Source organism: Lepisosteus oculatus, chromosome 8 (assembly GCF_040954835.1).
Source record: "Lepisosteus oculatus isolate fLepOcu1 chromosome 8, fLepOcu1.hap2, whole genome shotgun sequence".
NCBI classification, from domain to species: domain Eukaryota; kingdom Metazoa; phylum Chordata; class Actinopteri; order Semionotiformes; family Lepisosteidae; genus Lepisosteus; species Lepisosteus oculatus.
In genome coordinates this window covers 24,723,241-24,739,438 of record NC_090703.1, presented here as the reverse complement: position 1 = coordinate 24,739,438, position 16,198 = coordinate 24,723,241, and the positions used below count along the sequence as shown (strand labels likewise).

General features: G+C 36.5%; 1 protein-coding gene and 1 long non-coding RNA gene across 22 annotated transcripts in view; one reads left to right on the top strand and one right to left on the bottom strand.

Moving 5' to 3' along the window:
- The window catches only part of fut8 (fucosyltransferase 8), a 435,504-nt gene that overhangs the window by 90,248 nt on the left and 329,058 nt on the right, over positions 1-16,198 (bottom strand). For all 21 annotated transcript variants that reach the window (XM_015351257.2, XM_069192936.1, XM_069192939.1 and 18 more), the window contains one exon: positions 12,825-12,939. In XM_015351257.2, the coding sequence (XP_015206743.1) occupies positions 12,825-12,939 (115 nt within the window). The remainder of the gene's footprint in view (positions 1-12,824; positions 12,940-16,198) is intronic.
- On the top strand, positions 10,212-10,752 carry LOC138240973 (uncharacterized). Its single transcript, XR_011190154.1, has 3 exons — positions 10,212-10,302; positions 10,410-10,475; positions 10,580-10,752. It is a non-coding gene; the product is annotated as an uncharacterized lncRNA (long non-coding RNA).

Genomic DNA, 16,198 nt, shown 5'->3' with positions numbered 1-16,198 from the left:
CTGGCCTGTAGGCAAACTGAAATTGATCTAGCTGATCCTGTACTTTAGCCACAATCTCATTTTTTACAATCTGTTCAAAACTTTTCATAACCAGAGAGATTACAGGCTATTGGTCTGTAATCATTCAGTTAACTGACTTAATGAATTGACTTTTGCCACTGGGATGACAACTGATTCTTTCCATACCTTAGGAACCATTTGTTGGGTTAATGATAGTTGAAAAATAAAGAAAAGATGTCACTTGGCTGTCTAGCACACCTTTTTAATAATCTGCATCTACTGTAGTAAAATCAAGACCCGGACACTTTCTCTCCTTAACCTGACTGAACTATTAACAAACCTTAGACAATTCTAATTGCACAATCAGAGATCCTGTAAAACCGATTCCGCAAAAGTCAGCGTCTGATTTACTACCTGGATTAATACTACTGCCTCCATTCTTGTGCATTCCCATCTATAGACCTAATACCCTCTCCTGCAGAGTGAGAGTGACATTTACACATTGCATCCTCCACTTTATCCTTATGCCTACATTTAGCCTTAAAATATTTTTTGACATTCTTTTGAGCCTCCTTAACAGAACAGCATCACCTTGATGGAAAGTGATTTTTTTTCTATTTCAAAGCTGACTTGAGAGACTTGGTCACCAGGGCTTGTTGTTAGGATACACATTGCAAGATTTCAGAGAAATAACAGTATTTTCACAAAAAGTAACATAACTGGAGATTGTATCTGTCAGCTCATCGATATCAGAGCATAAGTTCTTAAACCAATGCAAAACCAATTCAATGCAAAGTAAATTGTATATTTTCTATTTCTATAATCTATTGTATATAGATTGTATATATTTTAGTCAGATAGGGTATATCAACAAATTCCTGCAGCATTAGAAGGTCAATGAATGTACTATCCAGGGGCAGCCCTGTACTCTCTTTCCTTATAATCCTACAGAAACTAGAAAGAACTATGCTGGCCCACTTCAGTTTCTGAAGGATTTAAACTAATTGCAATGTTGTTTTTAAGTAGGATTTTCAAACCACTCCCCCTCACACAAGTAATGAGAAATAAGAACTATGCTGCAAAAAGGGATAAAATGTTGCTGAACCAGACCTGATACATGTACCTCCTTTCCCTTTCATCTTCAGTTCTGGGTGCCAGAAGTGTAAAAACAGATTTATAAATGGTTGAAGGGCAGTATTTAACGATAATATTTATGTCAAAGGTATATATAACTTTCTTATTATGTATCTTTAAAACAAGGTTTGAGAATATACAGAATATTCTATATCTTATTTGGATAAGAAGAAACATTTTAATTCTCATTTTATTCCCTGATTATGCAATCAGTGGACTTGGAAAGGGATTATTTAAATGGTGGTGGAGAAATGTTCGAGTGCTAACATAGTTACTGACCCTTATGACCACCTTTAAGTTAGTGCTAGAACCACTAGTTTGTAATGCAGTTTTTAAAATGTGTCAAAGGCAAATAGCTCATACAACTCTGAAGCTGTGGAAAAGCATAAACTGTCTTTCTGCCTTGCTGGTGGCCTTAGTGTGCATTACCAATTGTCAATTCACTACAAAGAAACCTCTTGCGGCATTTGTGTGCCTGGTAAAATTCATTACTTTTTTAGTTTAATGCCAGATAAGTAATGTCCTGAAAAGTAATTTTTTACATAAAACCATTACTTATAATGCTGGTAGATTGCGTTCCCTTTTTTCAAGTTGTAATTTTTGTGTTTTTCCATCATGTCAGCTGAAATTACAGCAATTAAAAAAACTCTGTTTTCTATTATTACATACAGATGAAGACATTCAGATTGTGCATCGAAACTCATTGGTGTGGGAAGGGGACTGTGCTGTACCACGGTGTAATTCATCACACTAAATCAACTTTCTCAAATAATCTAAAGATCTAAAGAGCACCTATGGTGTGTTAGATGCTAGTGAAACATTATCTTCATTTAATCTGTTGTCTTTCTTTTTTAATTCCACTTAATATGGAACATTTAAATGGAATTATGTAACTAAAGGAAGATTTTTGTAGATGAACATAACAATAAACTTGTAAACATCATTCATGATATTTATGAATATAAATATATTTATATAGCTGGTAGTGATAACTGAAAATAAAAAAAATAAGATACACAAAAGTATTCCACTTTCTTTATAAACCTCTGCAACAAATTGGTCACGGTTTGTGGTTATCCTGGAAAAGTTTTGATGTGCTGTCAATACTGTTGTAATAGAAAAAGAAACACTTATAGTTTAATTGAAAAAATGGGAAAAGTAACCCTTTTATTTCTAATTTGTTCTCATCCAAACAGAGTGATGCTTTCCTTCAGTGGTAGAATTCTAGTCTGCCACCTAGAAGGTGTGGGTTTTATTCCTGGACAATTCACAACTTGTATTTCTAACAAATACTCTTTCTGTAATAATAAAATCTAATAAATAATATGTTTTCTATATTGGACAATAAAAAAATAAATAAAACTCATATGTTATCTCCTAATTAGGACTTCATAAACTCTTATGCAAGACTTTCTCCCCCACACAGAACTTTTAATATTTCACATACTACATACTTACTATATAATACACTAAATATAACATCCTCTTATATACGATAAGATTCATCAAGGATATATATGTACAGAAGGAATTCACATGGGACCCATTTTTTAAAACTTTTTTTTTAAAAAAACATGAGGGTTTGCAGAGGCATTCACAGGTTAGGAGTACTGCAAGCTGGTAGTGGGAATCTAACTACAATACCAACTTAAGCTATTCCAGACTCACCACCTCATCATCTGGTTACAAATGCACGTTTCAGTACCGGACAAATATTACTACATATTTGTTTCATCTGGCCTCTTTTTTTACAGTACATGTCACTAATAAAAAGGAAAAAAAGGGAACTACAGAAAAAAATGAAAATGTATAAACATATTTTAGATTATAATTATAAAACTATTTTATATATAGTGGCTTTAATATTTAGAATGTTTAGTTTTCTTAATCCCCAATGGCAATATTCACAAGTTTGCTACACTCTTAGAAGAAGTTGAACCTGAAAGATTTATCACTCTCTGTTCTGAGTGCAATATAAACCATGAAAGTGAATAAAATTGCTATTGACCTACCCATGAACCAATCCCCTTCTTAGATACTCTTGCTAACTACAGATCGCAATGGAAAAAGTGAACAAAGCATTAAACTCTAACTTTTTCAGTAATCTGTAGTAAAGGAGGTACATGTATAGGAGTGGGAACAGTACAGTACAGGACCCTGACTCACAGTCCTTAAATGTCAGTGAGTTAAATCCATAATGTACAGAATGGTATAAAATTACTCATAAGTATTATTTTTAATTTAGTGTTATCAATGTTCTACGTTTGTGCTGTAGAAAGTACAGGGGGGGGGGGGATCATGACCTCACTCAGCTTCATTACAGTGGTGTAGGAGAAAAGAACTCTGTTTTGCTTTTAACTATACATGTTTATTTGTTTTTAAATACTGTAAAGTTTTAAAGCCACTATGGTATGTTTATAATACATTTTCATAATTACAAACTTGAACAACATTATCTGTTTCCTAATTACTTTTTACTTAAATTAGCATTAAGATAAAATATGGATATTTGAATGCATATTTAAACCTGAAAAAACACATTGTGTCCACAATAAACAATTTTTTCATATATTCCGCTAACTAATCTAGCTTTGTGAAAAAGCTATAAAATATATTAAAAATGTCAACAAAGTATATAACTACATTTTATTATCGGAAATAGATTATTCCCAAATAGGCTGGACTTGAGGAACTGAACCCAGGCATTTCATATGGCAGGCAAGAAGTCTTCCACTGAATCACACTGAAGTGGTTACAGTATACAACCATAAGTTAGTCTTTGAATTATTCAAAACTACTAACCTCTTTTTAATGTACTTATTTGTTTTTAAATATGATATGTTTCCTAAAGTCATTATGTATAATACATTTTATGTGTTTATGTGTTTTTTATACACAATTGCTAATAATTCTGGGTTAATTAAAAATAACTAAATATTCTGTTAGTGTGACTGTGCAGTTTGATTAGCTCAGGAAAGCATTAATGGGTTAATACACATTTAATTTTCAATATTAAAATAAGATTTACTGTATGTGACAGACTCACAGTACATTCACTGCTCCACCAAGCAAGTTAACCTGGTAGTGCAGTTCTGAGTGGCTGCATCTGTATCATCTGTAAACAGCAGGCAACAGAGTATTCCAGCCTTCACATGGGAAAACCATGTGGCCTCCAGACGGGTGACAGGTTTAGCCTATCCAAGCAGAAGCTGGAGTGATCAAAAAGATTTTATCCTTAACCTTCATTCCTGCTCATCACCATCTTACTGTTTACTAGGCATTTTATAGATCTGGTCTGGAGCAGGACACACAGCTGATCCTGCTCCAATGATTGTTGGGCCTGTCAAATCTCCTGTGATTTGTGTGCCACCATCTTGGGTAGGGGAAAGCTTTGAGAAAGTCAAAACAAAAACCCAGGGGAAAGCCGCTCCTCGTGAGGCACATCACTATGTGGCATCACAAGATCTAGAACATAATTCCTGGTTACAATCTAACTCAGCTTTAAAACAAATTTACTACTTACTTCAATTTCTCCTTACTACATAGAGTGCCTACAGAACAGTGGTTCTCAAACTTTTTGGACCAAGTACCACCCCTGATCAAACCAAAGCATCCAAGTACCACCTACAAGTCATCTTCTCATAGGCACCACAGAAAATCTCAATGACCAACATGAGCATGCACACACACACACATAAAATAACAATAGCACTGAACATTTGGATGATACTGCCTTGTAGCCATTTTGTGACGCTTGCTAACACTTGCAGAGCTTTCCTTGTCAGGTTCAGCAGCAGAACTAGTATCGGTGGTTGATGTATAATCCTCCTCGTTCTCAACAGGTGTGTGCATGATCTAGCGGAGCTGGCATCACTTCTCTTTGCGTCTATTCCTTTCAGTCATGACATAGTAATAGTTGATTTTTGTGAGGTATTCATTTTCGATCATTTGTTCTTTTGCCAAATGTGGCACTAAGCTGTGTCTCTGAAAGCTCGAGAGGAGTATGAACACTAAAGTATTAGCACGCTGTAATGACATAGCTAAGTATGTAGGCTGCGTACTGGAAACATAAACTAATTTTATTAAAACAGAAAATATGAAAACCTGTCTCAAGCTTTCTGAAACCAATTCAGTAAATTAAAGTTGAAAAATTAACAACAATTTTAATTATTCAATTTTTCAATTCCCAACACACAACAAATTTCCAGGATCATCTGGCATACCACCTGGGCGCACACCGCCTACCACAGTTTGAGAACCACTGCTATAGAAAGTCTACACACCCTTTCTAAAGTAACACAACTTTAAATCGAGACAAATAAAAGTACATTAAATACATTTTATCTTTATTTACACTTTGTAACACACAATCCCCAAGTGAAAAGCAAATGCTCAAACATTTTAAATTAGTAATTACAAATAAAAAAACTAGAAAAATGCGTTGGATAAGTGTAAACACCCCTTAGTAATAGTAATCATAAATTAGCTCTAGTGTAACCAATTGCCTCCCAAAGCACACAACAAGCTAATTAGTCCCTACCTGTGTTAGAATTGCAGTGATTCTGATTATTTCAGAATAAATTCAGCTGTTCCACTGGGTAGTACATCTCAAATAATAAATTATGGACAACAAAGAGCAAAAGAACAAAAAGAAAAAAGAGACCTCTGGAAAAGGTTGTTGCAAAGGCACAGAGCAAGAGATAGAAATTAAAATATTTCAAAGGTCTTAAGTATCCCTTGGAGCATGGTCAAGACAATTATTAAGCAGTGGAAGGTATATGGCACCACCAACAACTAATCTAAATCTTGATGCGGTGTTACGGTATTAATACCGTATATTCTCGCATAGTATAGCATGATACCGCATGATACCACAAGTAAAATAATAGTATCCGGAATTTCTGCAAGGTGGAGCTAATAAAGTTCAACCTCTCATGTTTGAGCTGTCGGCATCAAAGTCTTTACCGAAGATATTACTAATAGTATTTATAATGAATGACCTTGGACAAGCTGTAAACTCAAAGTATTGCCCTGGTCCACATTCTTTTTTTCATTGATAGTCTTTGTAAAAGTAACACCACAGCATTTCGTTGATCCAATCACGCATTTGTATCCAATCAAGCAAAGTACAGTAATTTTTGAGAATCTCCGATTCACCATGCCTTTCACATACTCATTAAAGATATTGATTTAGGAACATAAACATATTACTGTATAGAAAACTGTACTGTATACAGTATGTATATGTATATTTAATGTCTTAACTGTGCCTGTTTAAGTATTGAATATTTATATGGAATTTTACCACTGAAGGGAAATCTTAGTAGCTGAGCATAAAAAGAATAGGAGCATAACGCGTGTGAAGACCATAAACGATATTAATTTTGGAACATAAACATACAGTATTACAGTATGTAAACTGTATATGGCTGGTCTTGGTAATTTAAAGAAAAAATACACACCAGAATTCCATTTCTCCCTAAACAATTTAAGCATCGAAGTCTTTAACTAAAATGTGAAATAATGTGTATAAAAAGTGATAGTTTTAAGCTTTTCTACGAATATGCTCGATACCGGAGTCAACAAGCATACTTTTAGAATTTGATTAATAGGGAATATAATATGGAATTGCGTATCTAAAGAAATTAATAATGCTATAATTATATTCATGTACTACAACAAAATAGTACATGCTGTACAATGTCTGTTGATACTGTTTGTGTAGGGCTGTTTCACCACTCTACATTTGACCTTGTGGGTAGTACTGTGGTCTAGGTGCCCGACTTCTGACATCTCAAATCAGTTTTGATCAAGGTCTCCAAAACGAACAAGAAAGAGAGCGTTTTCAGAGAGCAATCACGCTGTGTTTATGTAGAATAAGTGATTAGATTTATGAGCAATCTAATTTCTTATTCGTTTAAAACAGTGAAACAGCTGCAAAAGATCACCTGTTTTTCGTGCATGAAAAGTAGTTATTAACTCTCGAAATCTGTTTTTATAGGTTTTAAAGTCGTGCAATGTCTAAGCCGGAATACATTATTACAGATGCAGCCATTCAAAGTGAGCGGTACAGACACCGCGGTATGGATACCGCAGGTATGATGACACAGGATACCGCGGTGCGTGATTGGTTGACCGACAGGGGCACTCGTGGTCCGTTGGTCTGTCGTAGAAAGACTTACTGTAAACGTCTTTACTGTGCCCGTTGTAGATATTTAATTTTACCACTGAAGGGAAATCTTAGTAGCTGAACATAAAAAGAATAGGAGCATACTGTAACGCGTGTGAAGGCCATAAACGATATTAATTTTGGAACATAAACATACAGTATATAGCTGGTCTTGGTACTTTAAAGAAAAAAATACACACCGGTATTCCATTTCTCCCTAAACATTGTAAGCTTCGAAGTCTTTAACTAACGTGATACCGGAGTCAACAAGCATACTTTTAGAATTTGATTAAAAGGGAATATAATATGGAATCGCGTATCTCAAGAAATTAATAGCGGTATGATTATATCCGTGTACTGCAGCAGGGCTGTGTAGGGCTGTTTCGCCTACCTGATCATGCGAGCTGTCTTGTAGCCTACTGGTCTAGGTGCATGACTACCAACTGGCAGGTTGTGTGTTCGAATCTAGCTGGTGCTGGACTTTTCATTTTTATTTATTTATTTTTTAATCGCGTAACATAAACATATTACCGTATGCAAACTGTACTGTATACAGTATGTATATGTATATTTAATGTCTTAACTGTGCCCGTTTAATTGAATTAAAAAAAAAATATTTAACACGAACATTAAGCTGTTTACATCTTCCGCCTGAGAACAGTCACCCGTTGCTACCCAACGCAGAATGGTGATTGGCTGACACTATCTGACACCCCTCTGATTGGAGAAAAAAGACGTGCTGGTTTGCTATACACACTACCAGGAAGAGGATTTCTTTCTATTCAAAACGTGTATTTTAAAAGTTTAAGAAGTAAAAACCTTACAGCATACACAGATTTCTAAACTGATCAGGATCGTTATCTTTGTCTTATGCATAATAATGTTCACCGCTCTGTCCAGCAAATTAATAATAAACTTTATTTTATATAGCGTTTTAAACGAATAAGTAATTCGATTGCTCATAAACCTAATCACTTGCTTTTTCTTTTTATTTAGGCTCAGATTTCAACTATAGATCGTATTATTAATAACCATAATAACAACCAACCAACAAAAACAACCATATAAACATAATGGTGGTGCTGGACCTTCCAGTTTCATTTATTTATTTTTTAATCGCGTAACATAAACATATTACCGTATGCAAACTGTACTGTATACAATATGTATATGTATATTTAATGTCTTAACTGAGCCCGTTTAAGTATTGAATATTCATATCTAATTTTACCACTGAAGGGAAATCTTAACATAAACATACAGTATATGGCTGGTCTCGGTACTTTAAAGAAAAAAATACACACCGGTATTCCATTTCTCCCTAAACATTGTAAGCTTCGAAGTCTTTAACTAACGTGATACCGCAGTCAACAAGCATACTTTTAGAATTTGATTAAAAGGGAATATAATATGGAATCGCGTATCTCAAGAAATTAATAACGATATAATTATATTCATGTTGCAAAAGAACTGCAACGGACATAAAAACTCCCTTGCATGGTTTCATTACGACCAGAATCGGTCTTGAGATATTTTTAAATTGATTTACAGTATTTGAGAGGTATGTCTTAACACCGATACTACAGTGCTTAAGTACTGCTCACGTATATGTTTCTAGGTTTATATTATGCATTTCATACGGTCAAATTACTTTTGAGCAACTAATAAGAAGCGAGAAACAGTATGTGTTTTACTTTCGTTTTGTGCTGGGACCCGTGGATTGATTAGAGATATCAAGTACATACAAGTCATTTTTTAAATGTTGTAGTTCGTCTTGAAAAAATGTTACGAGTACATCATCTATCAACAATTACACAGGTTCTGTTTCCATATTGCGGATTTTGGTTACGTAATATTATTTTCTAGATTTCACGTTGTGAATATGATGGGATGTCTGATGGGATGTTTCTAAAAATCCATCCTCTGTAAAACGTCTTCTCTAGTTGTCCTGCATATGTATTCGCTAATGAAGCTGTGTGTTCTGAGCCTAGATCTCTACATTTCTGTATGAACCAGCTTAGAGGGCTAAAGACAGCTTGTGTTTAAATTGAGTGTAAGGCAATTTATGCTTCTAAAGTCATGGTCAGCATTTATCTTTGTACTGTGCTGTAAACTTGTTCTGTGCCAAGTCACATTATTTTATAGCGTTTTTAAAGCGTTATCAAATACGGTGTTACTGTAGTTTACTGAGTCCCATGTCACATGGTCTGTGATTGAAACCTGTAAAACCGGTTTAATTCGTCACAGCCAGCACTCTTCAGGTGTGAGGGTCTTCTGCTCAGAATGAAACGCTAAAATGTTTGTGTATATTCTAATGGTAGTGGGGGCGGGGTGTGTGGGAACAGGTTTGGTTGAAATTGCATTGATCAATGTTCTTCACACCTGAAACATTTTCTCTGAAAGCATTTTCTTCGCAGTTTAACCGATCTTGTTACAGCATGTTACAGTTTACTATTATTAACCATATTAATTTTAAGTGCTTAATGTAAAATCTTGTAAAAATATATTTTCATTGTTCAAATATACATTAAGTCTGACTATCATATAATAAGTTAAATACAAAACTAAAGAAAAAATAGGGTTAAATATAATTCAAAATATTTTGCTAACAATGTTAACTGTTTATGAATAATAAAATGTATTAACTAAGGAGTAGGATGGCACAGTTGTTAGTATGTTTTTCGTTTTTTTTTTTTATAGATACAACAGTAGTACCTGATGTCTCAGTGGCTTTCAAAATTAAATTATGCATGCAAACCTGTGAACTAGAAAGATAACTAAGATATCCATCCATTATATTCCATAATATCCATGAAATATATGGCGCTGAAATACAGTATGTGTGACGGATAAAAGACACCAAGGGATTGGGTGAGCTCCCATCACAAAAAAAAAACTGCGAACCTGCACTACAGCGACCATAGTACAGTATGGAGACCAAGGCGTTTTACGGGAAGAGACGGGGTGCTTCTGCCGCCCCAGCTTCCAAAGAGCGAAGGGTAAGCAAATACAGCAGACTTCATCTGAAATACGCGATTACAGCACATATTACAAGGTATTATTGCCGTTTTGAATTTTAAATTCAAATATAATTATTTCTTCGTAGCCTGTTCTTCAAGAAAACACCGCACGGGCGAAACGATCTACCACCAGGACAGTAAAAAAGAAAGCGGCAAGACGGAAAAAAAGAAAAGTTTATTTTGACTTCTGTTCCGCGACTGATGAATACTACTGTGTGACTTTATTTCTTACATGAATTATGTTATTTTGCCACAGGCCGTGGGTCTCTGCTCTCGGCCACTGGCCAGGGTGCCAACCTGTAGAAGCAGCACCTGTATGGAGACATTTCGGCATTAGCGGGAGCATTACGATGCATTACTGGGGAGGATTGGGAGGCTAAAGTTCCAGCAGTCAAACAGTTGAGCAGCTGTCTCCCGAAAAGTGCCTCTCCCCGCCGCGCAGGCTGCAATGCCTGGCGGAAGCTCTGCCCCCGCAGAGCACACACCGCCTCAGGACACTCCATCCCGGCCTCTCAGTTCACCACCGCGCAGGAATCTATTGATGCTGTCCCCGCCGGCTATCTCCCCCCAGGAAGCACAGCGGAATTCACAGATGCCAGTGGGACGAATATATTCACAACGTGAAATCTAGAAAATAATATTACGTAACCAAAAAACTTTTAAAATACACATTTTGAATAGAAAGAAATCCTCTTCCTGGTAGTGTGTATAGCAAACCAGCACGTCTTTTTTCTCCAATCAGAGGGGTGTCAGATAGTGACAGCCAATCACCAATCTGCGTTGGGTAGCAACGGGTGACTGTTCTCAGGCGGAAAATGTAAACAACTTTATGTTCGTGTTAAATAATTTTTTTTTAATTCAATTAAACGGGCACAGTTAAGACATTAAATATACATATACATACTGTATACAGTACAGTTTGCATACGGTAATATGTTTATGTTACGCGATTAAAAAATAGATAAATACAAATGAAAAGTCCAGCACCAGCTGGATTCGAACACACAACCTGCCAGTTGGTAGTCACGCACCTAGATCAGTAGGCTACAAGACAGCTCGCATGATCAGGCAGGCGAAACAGCCCTACACAGCCCTGCCGCAGTACACGGATATAATCATACCGTTATTAATTTCTTGAGATACGCGATTCCATATTATATTCCCTTTTAATCAAATTCTAAAAGTATGCTTGTTGACTCCGGTATCACGTTAGTTAAAGACTTCAAAGCTTACAATGTTTAGGGAGAAATGGAATACCGGTGTGTATTTTTCCTTGTGTTATTTTAAGCTCTAGTTGAATGATAGGTGTCGCATTTTAAATCATTTTCGTAGCTAGAAATTATGAAACGCCCTGTTAAAAGCAAGGAAGTTTTTATGCCCGTTGAAGTAAAACAAAATGCCTGACAAAGTATGGCTTGGACAGATTCCAAGTGCTTGTACAAATGTGCTAAAGAAATTATACTTTGAGTATACAGCTTGTCCAAAGTCATCCATTATTAATACTATTAGTAATATCTTCAGTAAAGGCTTTGATGCATAAATATTTCTGATAAAGGTAGGTTGTGTACTTTTGTCCAACTGAGCAATCTTGCTTTCATAAAATATACCAACATTTTAATGACTGATGATTAACATGCTGTAATACACAGTTCAAAATAAAAGGCTCAAATGCTGGGAGGTTAAGCTCCCCCTGGCGGTTTTACAAGGCGACGCCGGATAGTTAACCACGTGACACCACGTGAACTGCGTGATACCGCGACACGCCCACCGGGGTATGCCGCGAAATACCTCACCCATTTTGAATGGCTGCATCTGTAGCTCCTCATCTTTGTGTCAACGTTCACCAGCTGCATCATTCCTAAATTTTAGGTGCAGACCATGAGAGTACCCTCCTATACAGTATATATGTTTAGTAATTCTCACATCCTTCTTACTTTGTATACAAAATAAAAACATTTAAACTTAGGAACCAGGTCATCTTTCACTTACTGGTAACAGAATTGTGCAAACTTGCAAATCCCTGCGCTATTAAAATAAGCAAACCCAAACTGCAGAATTGTCTTGTTTTCATGCCTGATATGAGCTGTCTGTATGAGAGTCTCAGTATTATGTCCACATCAATGTTACTCTTTTTTACTATGTTTATACAATGTATTATCCTTCCTTCATAATAATCTTTGGTTTACATCATGTTTTACCATAATTTGCAGTTATTTATCATGCTAAGATCATGCTTAAATGTTCTTCTACAGCATGGTATGCCAAAACTTTTATATTGAATTTGGAAACTGTCTGACAAACACTGTGGAATCTTACTGTGATTTATTAGTATAAGAAACCACAATTTTGAAAGATACTTACATCTATGTAAAGGCACCAAGAAATCCTTTTTAACATATAAAATTATACCCATATGCCACTTGTTATAAAAAAGAGTAAAGTATAACTCGTATAGGTCTATTAGCAAACAAAACTACTGTAAATCTCAACTATTGACTAACCTGAAGGTACGATATTCTGTTCTGCACCAGGTCCGACAGGTCCTTAGCTTCCTTCTCCCTCCACTCACCAGCTCCATCAGATTGACTGAGGTAGTACAGATCTGTCATGATGGACCTGCATGTGAGGAAAACAGGGGAAATGTTCACAGCCATGTAATCTTATGGAACTGCAGATGCATACACTCTATTAGGTATCTGTACAAGGTAACAGTTCTCTGGTCAAGAGGGGAACAGCCGCATTGAAGGGCTCTAACACATTACTTATATCCGTTTATTTTTTGCAGATGTGAATATCCACAATTATTTGGCCAATTTTAAAAGCCAGACACTTATCTCTTGACAATTTAGTACCAGGGTGGCTACTGACAGTTTTTACAAGTAAGAAACTGTAGCAATTACCTAAAAAAGAAGCCCTTAAGAAATACTTTTGGAAAAATAAACATTTATAGTGAAAATTCTAAGTCGAATAACCTAAGGACCGGTTTATAATGTTGCGGTAATATACTTTGAGAAACCCACATGAATAAACTGAAAATCTACCAAGAGATAATATTTTCTGTGGAGAAGGTTTTTGAGTTTTACCATGATGGTAATGTGGTATTTTTCCAACTTATAGAAAGGGTTTATTGCCAAGACCATGATGTAAGGCCATACTGTCAAAATGCCTTTTCTACACTGAAAGTGATTCATTAAACAAATAATGATGGTATGTAGCTTTTACTGGCAAGGGACATGCCTCATAATCAGCTGTAGTTAATATCAGTATATGCTTGCCAGTTGGAAATGTGTTTTGTTTATCAATTTAGCATACACACGTACTGCTGTATCAGGGAAGAATAGTAGCAAAATTAGAGAACAATTTTTAATTCTGAAAATAAAAGTATAAATCAACATGACTAAGACAGGCTGCTATCAGAAGATTGATCAAAGTAACTGAAGTTGATTTTGTCAGCTTGTACCTTAAACTACAGAATTATTATTTATTTCTGTTTCTGATCATGACACAAAAAAATCTTTAAGAGAAACTGTACAGAGAAAAGCAATACCTTGTAAAATTGTACAGCTCCTGTGCTTGAAAAATTACTTAATATGCATTTTAGTTAATCATTAAAGAAAACTATGATTTTACACGCTACAGATGCAGCCATTCAAAGTTTGCGGTATAGACACGTACCGGAGGTAATTGGCTACGGCGTCGCGCATTGTGACGCACAATGACGCGCGGTACCGCGGTACGTGATTGGTTGACCGAAAGGGGCACTCGTGGTCCGTTGGTCTGTCGTAGAAAGATTTACAGTAAACGTCTTTACTGTGCCCGTTTTAGTATTAAGCCAGCAGCCATATCACCCTGCAACTCACAACTGGCAACCCACTGAAGCTAAGCAGGTGTGAGCCTGGTCAGTACCTGGATGGGAGACCTCCTGGGAAAAACTAAGGTTGCTGCTGGAAGAGGTGTTAGTGGCGCCAGCAGGGGGCAGATACAGATAATTCATTATTATTATTGAATATTTATATGGGATTTTACCACTGAAGGGAGGCCATAAACGATATTAATTTTGGAACATAAACATACAGTATATGGCTGGTCTTGGTACTTTAAAGAAAACACCTTTAAAGTACCATGAAAACACTAACAAAGAAAACACACACCAGTATTCCATTTCTCCCTAAACATTTTAAGCATCGAAGTCTTTAACTAACGATATACCAGAGTCAACAAGCATACTTTTAGAACTTAATTAAAAGGGAATATAATATGGAATCGCGTATCTAAAGAAATTAATAACGATATAATTATATTCGTGTACCGCAACACAAGAATAGTACACGCTGTACATTGTCTGTTGATAATGTTTCTGTAGTGCTTTTTCAGCACTCTGCATGTGACCTTGCCGGTGGCGCTGTGGGTTAGGTTCCTGACTCCCACGTCACATGGTCTGTGATCTAATCCCACTGGAGCCATGACTTTTATTTTTAACAAACATTTCTTTGAAAAAATGAAACGTTTCCCTTGGTCAGAGATCAAATAAAACCTCACTCGCACCAAACAAATTTATATTTCTAGATATCACAACATGATCGAATTTAAGTCATTTTAATAACAATTGTAACGTTGCCATAGCCAAAATGTAATGGTAGTGTGCTCTCTAAAGGGGACAAGTTCTGTAGGGTTTGGGCATTTACTGGGACAATTAATAATTGTAGCAGTAAATCACAAAATTGATTCTTTTGATGGCTTTAGAGTCCAACCACGCGACATAACTCAAACAACGCACACACACAGGTACTAATACACGAGGATACATTTATTAATATATAGAATATGCATGTAAAACTAACAGATCTTATCGAGAGGGTTATCAGAATACAAAAGGTATATATTCAGTCAGTTACAAAGTGTTACACATATCAAGAGGACATACATTCAGTATATCATTCATTAAGACCGTTTCGTAAATGAACTTGGTAATAACTTCTATATTAGATACTCAAAACAAGTACATAACTCTTAGGAATTAAATTGATATCAAATGGTTGGGATAACAATTGAATTCTCGAGCTGTAATACATTGAAGTTGAATACTCATCCAATCTCTGGTGATTCAGATCTCCTGCGGGAACAAAGAAACAGTTGCAGCCTGTTGCTGTCCAATCCGCGCTCTCTGGCTCAGTGCCAGGCTGTGCTGTGCGGCTTGCGACGGTGGGTTGCTGATGTTCACTGACGGGCTAGTTAGTGTTGGCTTTAACTCGCAAAGTTTGTGCACAGGAGAAAAGATGACTGTGGGTTCCAGCAAGTCAGGAAGAGGACCGGTTCGTTCCTGATGAAGAGCTAGTTCTGAATAGTGATTCAGCTGTCCACAGTTCTGACCTGTTCACGAGGCCTGCTGCTGGTGCTAACCTCGGGTGGATCCTCTGGTTACTCTCTGGCAATCTCCGCTCTAGACTCTTAGAACAAAGGAAAGTTCTGGCACTCGGACACACTGGCCGTTCCGTGGTTGTCCGGACTGAGTCTCAGGATGGTCAGGAGGCACTCTGCGAGAATGTCCTGCCCTTGGGAGCCTTCTGCTCCTGGGCCGTCCTGCCCTGGAATTCTCCTTTGAATTCCTTTTAGAATAGTCCAAGAATTCTACTGAATCTCCTCTGAATCTCTTCTGAATCTCTCAGGCTCTCTGTGTTGCCTGTTTTTACCTGAAGGAACTTCAGCTCATTGATTGGCTGAAAGTTCCATGGGCATCAGAGTCCCACGTGGGTTACTCGGCCCTACCAGTCCCTGATTGGTTGATCAAGGTGAGATATGAGTCACTTACTCCTGACACTTAGGAATGCAGTCCAGATGTCCATCTGGCACTCCCTAGACAGATAGGCGCCAATGG